We start from the raw sequence: 10,820 nt of genomic DNA on the forward strand, positions 1-10,820 counted from the left end.
TATTTATAAAGAAATATTTAAAAATATATATAAATATATAGATATAAATATATGTAAATATATACATATATACACATATATATATATGCATATATTTATATATATATAAATAAATACATGTATCTATAAATAAATATCTAAATATATTTATAAATATTTATAAATACATATATTACATATATATATCTAAATATTATATTACATATATATATATAAATATATATATTACATATATATAATATAATAGCAGTCGTGGTTTTTAGTCTCCTTGTGAACAGGAGCTCGTCTGGTTCCAGTAATATTCAGATACACTAAAATATTATTTTCCATAAACTAAATGTACACACTCGCCTCCGATTTCATAACAGACTTTTTTTCCTTTCTTCTTCCAAGCAAAATATTAAATATTCTACACAACGTCGTCTGAACGCGGGAGGAGACGATTGGCTGCTCCTTCTTTTAAATAAGAAGCCCCGACCCCAAATAACAGATCAATACACGTATTCCTGCTGCTCTATAGACAAAATGCACAGCTCAAAAAAACACCTGTAAACAAACTGTGTAAACACCGTCCTCTGTGTGTGTGTGTGTGTGTGTGTGTGTTCTTCAGCTCATTAATAGAACATGCAGGAGGCAGCACGGCGCTAAAGTTCCCCGAGTCAGACAAACATAAATAAACATCTTCAGTGACAAAGAACCCCAAAAATCTAAAAAGTGTTTCCTACTCTCACGATGTCTGATACCCGCCGCCTTCTGTCCGTTTAGTCTGCTCCTCCTCCTGCTCCTCCTCCTCACATTAAAGCGTTGCAAAGCTCAGAGAAGCAGAAACATGATGCGTGTCCAGTCTGGTCAAACCTTTAGAGAGAGGAGGAGCAGGAGGTCTGATTCCACTCCTCAAGTCATTGCTGTTCCTTTAGTTCTCCTTGTTGTCCTATTTGTTGTTGTTTTCCTGCTTTGTTCAAGAGTCGTCTCATTTTTAAAAGTATCTAAAACATTTTCCTGTCGCCTCGTGAAATGAGTTTTTAAGAAGTGATGATGGGAGAAGTCTCTGGAGGCGGAGGAGTCACGTGACCCGGGGAGAGGTGCATTGTGGGCCGTGGTGACGTCACACGTGTGTGTGTGTGGAGAATGTGCTCTGCAGGCTGCTAGTTCAGTCCAAAGCCTGATCGACAGGTCTGTGTGTGTGTGTGTGTATGTGTGTGTGCGTGTGTGTGTGTGTGTGTGAGATGGCCGTCTTCACACCGCTGACACTTGCTCATCTGGAAAAGAGAACAGAGACAAAAGAGTGAAATATAATAAAATTATAAATAAATAATAATAAATATACAGATAATAATAATTATCATGGTTCAGGATGTATATAATATATATATATATATAATATAGTTCTGAATATTATAAATAATATTTATAATAATAATAATGGTAATAAGAATATCAAAGTAAATAGGTGAAATAATAAATAATAATAAAAAACAAATAAAATAGATCAAATAAATAATAGATAAATGTGTCTTCAGGAGAAACAGGAAGTGGTTCTCAGAGCTCGTGAACGTGTTTCATATTTATTTTTGACGTCGAGTCACGCCTACCGTCCTCGCTGTCGGCCGGCTCCTGCGGCGGGAGGCAGACGCTGGGCGGTCTGGAGTGGACCTGGGGGGAGGAGCCGGTGGTCCGGGCCTCCGGGTGGGGGTGTGGGTGGTGGGGGGGGTGGGGGAGGTGGTGGTTGCCGGCCAGCCTCCGAGCCTCCGCCAGCCCGCCGGCCGCCCCGGGGCTCTGCAGGAGCTTGCTCCTCTGCAGGGCCACGCTGTAGTCCGGAGGCCGGAGGTGGGGGGGCCGGGGGGGGAGGTCCAGGTCCCCCAGAGCCAGACCCTGGTAGCCTGGAGGGGTGGGAGGGGCAGCTCGGTAACGCTCGTCCTTGGTGGGGGACGTGACACAATACACTGGATGGAGGTGCAGATCAAAAGAAAAGAGGGAGGGGGGAAAAGGGATGCGAGGGAGTCGCGAAAAGGAGGTGAAGGGGGAGGGGGGGGGGAGGAGGAGTTGTGAGGAGCAAAAGAAAAATGACGATGGTAAAAAATCAAATCAAAGTGAAGTTTCTCCGACACAATAAACGACTAAAGGTGACGAGACCAAAAGAAACAAAGTAACGAATGAGATGACACGTCAGGGCGGAGCAACCAATCAGGGAGGAGCAACCAATCAGGGAGCAGCAACCAATCAGGGAGCAGCAACCAATCAGGGAGCAGCAACCAATCAGGGAGGAGCAACCAATCAGGGAGCAGCAACCAATCAGGGAGCAGCAACCAATCAGGGAGCAGCAACCAATCAGGGAGGAGCAACCAATCAGGGAGCAGCAACCAATCAGGGAGCAGCAACCCATCAGCTGATCAACCCTAACCCTTAAAACAATAAAACATGTTGTTGTTTTACCTCTAAAGCCCCAAAAAACTGTTTGTTATCTGTGTGAAACTCACGAGATAAAGGCGGGAAATATAAAGGCGGGAAATATAAGGGCGGGAAATATAAAGGCGGGAAATATAAAGGCGGGAAATATAAAGGTGGGAAATAAAGGGCGGGAAATATAAAGGCGGGAAATTTAATTTGATTTCCCGCCCTTATGTTGGCCATCAACACAGCTGTTGAGCGAGGGAACACAAAGGGGGCGGTCCCTATCTACACCCTCCTCCGGCTGCGTTCACGGGGGAATCGAACCGGCAACCCGCCCCTCACCTATCAGGCCTTTCTCTGTGCTCGACGTCACCGTCTTGTAGGCGGGGTCCGCGCTCTGCCCCGCCTCCTCCTCCTCGGCGGGCGAGGAGGCGTTCCTCCTCTTGATGGTCCCGTAGCTCCCCTCGTAGGCGTCCGACAGCGAGCCGGACGACGCCCAGCTCTGCCGCGATTGGTTGGACAGGTCCGAGCTGGACTTCCTGGCGTGGTGCCGGGCGGCGGCGGCGTCCACGGCGGCCCACGCCTCGCGGCCCGCGGCCTCGGCGATGGCCGCCGGCGGCAGCTGCGCGTGCTTGAAGGCGCCCGGGTGGCCGTGGACGCCGTGGACGCCGTGGACGCCGTGGACGCCGTGGCCGCCGTGGACGCCGTGGCCGCCGTGGACGCCGTGGACGCCGTGGTCCCAGGGCCGGCACGAGGAGGCCGGGAGGCTCTGGAAGGAGTCGTGGGAGTTGGAGGAGCAGGAGGTCCAGCTGCCGCGCCCGCTGTCCAGGGAGGCGTGGTCCGGGGTCAGCTCCTCCGTGGAGGCGGAGGAGGCGAAGGCGCGCGACACGAAGCCCCGGGCCAACGACGAGCTGGGGGCGGAGACCGGAGAGGAGTTCAGGGGCAGTGGGGAAAAGCAGAGAAACGACCGCTAAACAATCCTCAACCTCACAGCGACTCCAACAGAAGACCATCACCAGATAAAGAGGGGAAGAGGCGTGGCCTTAGTCAGGGGGAGGAGACATGACGTGTAAAACCGAGATGTTGTTAGAGGAGGAGAGAGGAGAGGAGATGAGGAGAGAGGAGAGGAGATGAGGAGAGAGAGGAGATGAGATGAGGAGAGAGATGAGAGAGGAGATGAGATGAGGAGATGAGAGAGGAGATGAGGGGAGGAGAGAGGAGAGGAGATGAGGAGAGAGGAGAGGAGATGAGGGGAGGAGAGAGGAGAGGAGATGAGGAGAGAGATGAGGAGAGAGGAGAGGAGATGAGGGAAGAGGAGAGGAGATGAGGAGATGAGGGGAGGAGAGAGGAGAGGAGATGAGGAGGAGAGAGGAGATGAGGAGAGAGGAGAGGAGAGGTAACAAACCTGTGTGTTTCTTGTAGTTTCTAATATAATAATACTCCTCTTCCTCCTCCTCTACCTGTCCTCCCCTTCCTCTACTCCACTCATCTCCCTCTCTTCCTGTCCTCCTCCCTCCCCCTCTCCCCTCCTCCTCCTCCTCCTCCTCCTCCCCCATAACCCATTGACTGTGTTTACCTGGTCAGGTGGTTGACAGAGTTCAGGTGCGTCGTCGCCGCGCCGCTCTCGGCGACCGGAGCGCCTGCGGTTGCCGTAGCGACGGCGTTGGCGGCGCCGGTCCTGCCGTTGTGCTCGTCGGCGTTGGGAGGCGGAGCCAAGTCCACGGAGCAGATGCTGGAGCGGGACGAGACCTCGCTGTGACTCGAGTCCCACAGGTGGTCCGCCTTGGAGTGGGGGAGGGTGTAACCTGGGCAACGGGGGGGGGGGGTGTTACTCATCAAAGCATCAGTGAGGATAAACGTCGGACCAGGAGCCTGAAGGCGGATCACCCTCTGAACCCAGAGGGCATCGGGCTTTTATTTTGAAGGGCTGGACACAGAGACACTGTGACCTCTACGTGACCTTTTGTTTTAATAGAACGTTCTTAAAAATATGAAACTTACAGACGGCTCAACATAACCACCACTTAACGTGATATAAATAACATAATATAATATATATATAAAAATACATCGATAGAACTGTGAGGGGAACGAATGAACAATAAAATGCTTCCAACAAAACAAATAACACTGAAGTCTGACAACACGTCCTTCTTGGGAGGAACGGTTATTAATATGTAAACAATCATATAAACAACAACAACATGTAAATAATGTTGAGAGAACAAGAGTCAAATAAAGTATTTCTAAATCATAAACTCGCTCTTCCTCACAAGAGAACTTTTATGATCAAGTCACATTGTCTTTCTTTCTTGTCTTTCTTTCTTTTTCTCTCATTTCTTTCCTTCTTTCTTTTCTTTCTTTTATTTTCTTTGTTTCTTTTGTAACTTGTCTTTCTTTTCTTTGTGTCTTTTCTTTCTTTTCTTGTCTTTTATTTCTTTCCTTTCTTTTCTCTTTCTTTCTTTCCTTCCTCTGCTCCTCCTCTCTCAGGCGCTCTCTCTGCTCCTGTCCCTGCAGAGCCACATGAAGGGGTTGGGGCTGACGGGCCTCCTGGCCCTCTGCTCTGCCTGAGGGGAGGAGGTGGAGCAGGAGGACACGCCCCCTGCTCCCTCCTCCTCCTCCTCCCTCCCACCGCTCTCCCTGGACTGACTCCCGGCCCTCCGCCCCCTGAAGGGGGACATCATCCTGGTCCTGAAGGCGGACTCTGGGGGTCTGGGGGGCCCCGGGTCGGCCTGAGGGCGGCTCCTCTTCCTCCCGGCTCTCCCTCTCCTGCGCTTTGACGGACACGAGCCTCTCTCTGCTGCCTCCTCCTCCTCCTCTCCCTCCTTTGGCCCTTCACTACTCTGCTGCTCCTGCTCCTCCTGCTCCTCCTGCTGCTCCTGCTGCTCCTCCTGACTCCTCCCCTCCCTGCTCCTGGTCATCATCAGGACCCTCTTGTGGAGGAGAGCCCCACCTATGCCGTAGCTCCGCAGGCCGGCCGCCTTGGCGTCGCTGGTCAGAGACGACGACGAGCCCGACGTGTGGCTGTAGTTCTGCGACTTGGCCACGCCCCCACCTGGAAGAGAAAAGGGGGAGGGGCATATAGGGGGAGGAGGGGCATAGAGGGGGAGGAGCAAATCGTTATTCAGCTTGAAGCAACAATCTCAGTTATGGATGAAAAAGTGTGAAATAAATAGTTGTCAAAATATAATACACAAAAATATACACACACAAAAAATATATATATATAAATATATATATATATATTATAAATATATATATAATATACATAATATATAATTTAAATATATATATTTTTTTTTATATAATATATATAATATATATTTATAAATATATAATATATATATATAAAATATATAATATTTATACATATATATAAAATATGTATTATATATAACTTATTATATATATACATTTATATATATAAAAAGTGTGAAATAAATCATTAATTGACTTTACATAAGAGGCACTTGACATAGTTTGAGTCGTTGCCATGGGAATCAACATCCAAATGAGTCAAATATTTATTTATATATATGTTTCTATATGACACCAAACATCCTTCAAGAGAGGAACAGTAATGTCACATTCATCGTTATGCAGGTAAATCCGGTAATGAACCAGAGCCACGGGTCGCCCCCGACCTCTGACCTTTGCGCGGGGAGCCCTGAGGAGACGCCGCGGGGCTGGAGTGCAGCGAGGAGAACAAGGAGGCGCTGTCGTCAGACGGCCTCTTGGAGGAGATCCACTCCTCCGAGGGGGCGGAGGGAGGCTTCTTCACCACCTGGGGGGAGCTGGAGTCTGGGGGGGGGGGGGGGGGAGAAAAAGGTCACGGAAATGAAGATGAAGATGATGAAGATGGTGATGATGGTGGTGTGTAGGGGGGGGGGTGCAGGAGTACTGACTGGGGACGCCGATGTCCTTGGTTGTGCTCTTCTTCCGTAGTGGGTTCAGCGGGACCTGGACCTGGAGGACCTGGGACACCCGGTTCTGGGTCTTCCCCGAGAGCGGAGCCGAGCGCAGCAACACCGGAGACATGTCGGACTTAGTGGAGCGCCGCTCGTTCAGGTTCTTAGACACTGAGACCGGAGGAGGAGCAGAGGGTCAATATAAGATTACTATCTATATATATATATTAGTGCTGTGAAAAATAACGCGTTAACTCAGTTAATTAAATTACAGGTTTAACTAGTTTTTTTTTTTTAACGCATGCGCAGAATGAGCTTCCAATCCGTCTGTTGTTGGTCGTCTCTCCAGCAGCATGTCATTCTGTCTCTAGTGTCGCGTTAACACGACTCCGATCTCCGTCTCGCGTGCCGCAGAGCTCGGATGCCGGCGTGTGCGCGCACATCCGGACGAAAAAAAGTCACTAGCACCCCCCCCCCCCCCTCGTCAACAACTCTTCTCGGAGCTCTTGCCTGTCTTGAGAGCCCTGTAAATGTATATATGTGATTAATCATGATTAATCCACAGAAACCTGTGATTAACCTGATTAAAAATTTTAATCGTTTCACAGCCCTAATATATATATGATAATAATGCAAAAATATATATGATAGTAATCACAATATATATATATATATGTTATATATTTTATATATATATATATATATATATAGAATAGATACATGATTAATATCACATCTTAACAATTTTTGTATCTGTATATATAATTTTTTTAAATATATATATTATATAAATATGTATTTTTATTAATAATGTTAATAAAATAATATAATTATTTCTAGACTTTCGTCCAGGGCTATAATTGTGTTTATTCCAGTTATATATTATATTTAATATAATTAATACATTGTGAGACCTCAACAGAAACAATGAAATAGATCTGCTTCTGCAGTACCTCTACCAGGCCGCTAGGTGGCACTGTAGGCCAATAATAATATATACATAAAAATAAATATACACTTTTATTAATCCCCAAGGGGAAATTAGTTCTCTGCATTTAACCCATCCTTAGTTATTAAGGAGCAGTGGGCTGCGGTGAAGCGCCCGGGAAGCAACTGGGGGTTCAGTGCCTTGCTCAAGGACACTTCGACTTGCAACTAATGGGGAGAGCGGGGATCGAACCCACAACCTTGCGGTTGAGGGACGGCCCTCTTACCCCACTGAGCTACAGCCACCCCCAAATAATAATACAATTGCAGGTTTTCCAGCATCACATTTCCTCCAGTTCAACGTGCTTTTTTGTGTCAAAGGTCAAAGGTCACCGGTGACTCACGGGTGCTGTAGGCCGGCTCACACTGCAGCGAGGTCACCTGGTGGCGCTCCTCGTCCTCGTCCACCGTCAGGTTGCTCAGGTACTGCTTCACCTTGCGCGCCATCTGGGCGTCTTCGTACAGCTTCTTGGCGTTCAGCAGCGAGCTGCGGCGCACGCGCTTCTTGTGGGCGCCGCCCTGCACGTCCAGCATGTTGGAGTTGGTGCTGCCCTGACTCAGAGACCTGGGGGGGAGGGGGGGGGGACAACCATGAGGACGAAGAGAATAAAAACTCTTCCTCGTCCCAGACGACCTCCAACGGGACCATGCAAACCGGGAGAGGGAGGCGTGGTCATGTGGTCATGTGGCCATGCTGTCACAGTGCAGGGCAGCGGGGGGGGGGGGGGGGTTAGGGAACCAGAGGATGCTCCAGAGGATTGTAGATGGGAACATTATGGATGCAGGTATCTGAACGCCAGGGGGACTCGGGGTTTCTGGGCAGCGCTGGAGGGGCGGAGCCACCGGAAGGGATTTATTCGGTTGCTATGATACGGGAAGTAAAAAACGAGAGACGAGGACGGACCTGAAACATCGATGTTTAGTTTGTTAGAGCCTGATGACATGAATCGATTGGCCCCGCCTCTCCTCCGCTGTGATTGGACCGCAGGGTAAAAAATAAATAAAAGTGACAGTGACGAGCGTTTAATAATCTTCTGGAACTAGTGGATAATAAAATGTTACTTTTATTTTATTTACTTTTAAGACTTCTTGTCCATGGCGGCTGAAAAAGTCAAGTGGGCGTGTCTAGATGTCAAGTGGGCGTGTCTATACTTAAAGTGGGCGTCGGAGGGGTCACTGTTAGACCTGGGATGGTTCAGGTGACTATGATCTGGTGATGAAGGGTTAATCACACACAAGCACAGGCGGACACGCATGTAAAAGGGGGCGGGGCATGCAGAGTGTATGGTGGTGGTGGTGCTGGGGGGTTGGGGCGGGGGGGATGCGGGGTAAATCTCTGCTGGTCCAGGGGTCCGAAATGTTCCGGGTCAAACTTACCCTAAACTCTTCCACCTCTTCTTCCTGAAAGCAAGAGGTGGAAGATTGAAGCGTGACAAGTTCAAGAGGGGGCGGGGGGGGCATGACTATGTCACTATGTCAAGGTCATGCCACCACACACAGGGGGATGAGTGGAGATGGAGACGTCTCCCCATGGCACCATGAAGAGGGGCGTGGCCTCGCGAGGACAAACATAGAGAACGATGTGTAGAGTCCTCGTGTCCTTGTTTCCTCGTGTCCTTGTTTCATCGTGCAACAACCGAGGACCAACGAGAGACACGGGCCGGACGGGAAAAGTGAGGACCTGGTCCTCTGAGGCTGAGGAACCCATGTGGGCTGGTGGGGGGGTGCCCCCCCCTCCCTCACCCTCCCACATTCAGCATCACCCACCACAATTACGCCCCCCCCCCTACTCCAATACAAACAATGTATTAAAAATGACATTTTCCCGACTTAATGAACATATTTTCATAGACAGCCGTGTGACGTCCCTTCTTAAAGGGACAGTGCACCATAAAAGCCGAGGGACCGACCTCTGCCTGAACATGAGGGCCGGGTCCATGTTGGCCGAGGTCAGCCGCACCACGTGTCGGATCTCCTTGGCGATCATCCTCAGCTTCTCGAAGTTCACCAGGCCGTCGATGCTGGAGTCGTTTCCTGAGGGAGGAGGAGGAGGAGACAGGTGCACAGTGAGAGGAAGACCTGCTCCTGGGTGCTCCGGAGGAGGGAGAGGAGGTGAAGCAGACCTTCGTGCAGGAAGGTGAGGTCCTTCTTGACCACGGGGAACAGCGGGATGATGGGCGGCTGCATGCTCTGGCTGCTCAGCGCGTTGCGGTACTTGGACATGTTCCTGGACGGGTCGAACACGTCCTGCAGGTCCACGAACAGCTTCTCGTACTTGCTGGGCAGCTTCTCCCACGAGCCGCGCAGCCGGGCCACCGGCGCCAGGTTCAGGCCGCTGGGGCGAGGAGGGAGGAGACGAGGAGGGAGGAGGTGAGCGCGTGTGTGCGTGTTTGTGCGATGTGCCGTGTGGGGTCCGGCGCTGACGGCTCACCTGATGATGGCGAACATGGAGTTGAAGTTCTTGCACTCCCGGCAGTGCAGGGCGATCTTCACGTAGTGCTTGATGGTCTTCATCCTCTTCAGGGCGCTGGGCTCCTTCAGGATCTCCGTGGCGACCCAGAAGGTCTCCTGGTTGATCACCTCCTCAAACTGCTTCAGGTTCCCGCTCCCCAACGACGAGTCCAGCTTGAACAAGTCGTCCACGTACCTGGAACCACCACGAGGGAGTTAGAATATATATATATAAATATATACACATAACATAATATATATATTTATATACAATATATATAATATATACATAACATAATATATATATTTATATAGAATATATATATAAATATATATATATATAAACATAACATAATATATTTATTATATAGTTATATATAATATATATAAATAATATATCTCTCTATATAATATATACATAACAAATATATCTATATATATATAATATATATAAAATAGAATATCTCTCTAAAATATATAACATAATATATTGAATATATAACTTGTATGATATTATATAATATATATAATATAAATATATTATACATATATATATTATTTTGATATATAATATATATACATATATACATATAATATATATATATATATTAAATATATGATAAATATATATAATAGCGTACAAGTTATATATGTTATATATGTCCCTCCCCCCCAGACCTACTCTGTGGACTCGATGTTCCTGAACAGCTCAAAGTCCCTCATGGAGAGCTGCGCGGCGACCTCCATGGTGCTGAGCTGCAGCAGGGCGATCTGACTCTCCCTCAGCAGCTCCTGGGCGTCGTCGTCGGAGCACAGCGTCTCCGTCTCCATGTTGTTCTTCAGGTAGTACCTGGGGGGGGGAGACCTCCTGCTGTGGCGTCATGACGACTACACAACGTGACACACATCTTCACAGCGTCTATAAACAAGTCACATACATCATCTGAAGTTAAATCAAATATGTTGCACATTTTCATTTCTTTATTGTTTAAATTCTTAAATGTAATACGTATATAATATGTATAGCTCTGCTATTTTATTTTATTGTTGTATATTTGTGAAACATGTCTGGTGATGAAGTGA

General features: G+C 48.0%; 1 protein-coding gene across 1 annotated transcript in view; it reads right to left on the minus strand.

Moving 5' to 3' along the window:
- Positions 1–234: 234 nt before the first annotated feature.
- Positions 235–10,820, minus strand: part of LOC130191762 (rap guanine nucleotide exchange factor 6-like) — a 61,456-nt gene continuing 50,870 nt past the window's right edge. Inside the window, exons 17-29 of the mRNA XM_056411453.1 lie at positions 10,420–10,587; positions 9,718–9,933; positions 9,410–9,621; positions 9,197–9,320; positions 8,664–8,687; positions 7,631–7,851; positions 6,297–6,470; positions 6,043–6,192; positions 5,345–5,446; positions 3,968–4,196; positions 2,734–3,302; positions 1,593–1,943; positions 235–1,259 (exon numbers count right to left, since the gene is read on the minus strand). Of these exons, the coding sequence (XP_056267428.1) occupies positions 1,237–1,259; positions 1,593–1,943; positions 2,734–3,302; positions 3,968–4,196; positions 5,345–5,446; positions 6,043–6,192; positions 6,297–6,470; positions 7,631–7,851; positions 8,664–8,687; positions 9,197–9,320; positions 9,410–9,621; positions 9,718–9,933; positions 10,420–10,587 (2,563 nt within the window). The 3' untranslated portion in view covers positions 235–1,236. The remainder of the gene's footprint in view (positions 1,260–1,592; positions 1,944–2,733; positions 3,303–3,967; positions 4,197–5,344; positions 5,447–6,042; positions 6,193–6,296; positions 6,471–7,630; positions 7,852–8,663; positions 8,688–9,196; positions 9,321–9,409; positions 9,622–9,717; positions 9,934–10,419; positions 10,588–10,820) is intronic.

Source organism: Pseudoliparis swirei, chromosome 3, assembly GCF_029220125.1.
Source record: "Pseudoliparis swirei isolate HS2019 ecotype Mariana Trench chromosome 3, NWPU_hadal_v1, whole genome shotgun sequence".
Classification (NCBI taxonomy): domain Eukaryota; kingdom Metazoa; phylum Chordata; class Actinopteri; order Perciformes; family Liparidae; genus Pseudoliparis; species Pseudoliparis swirei.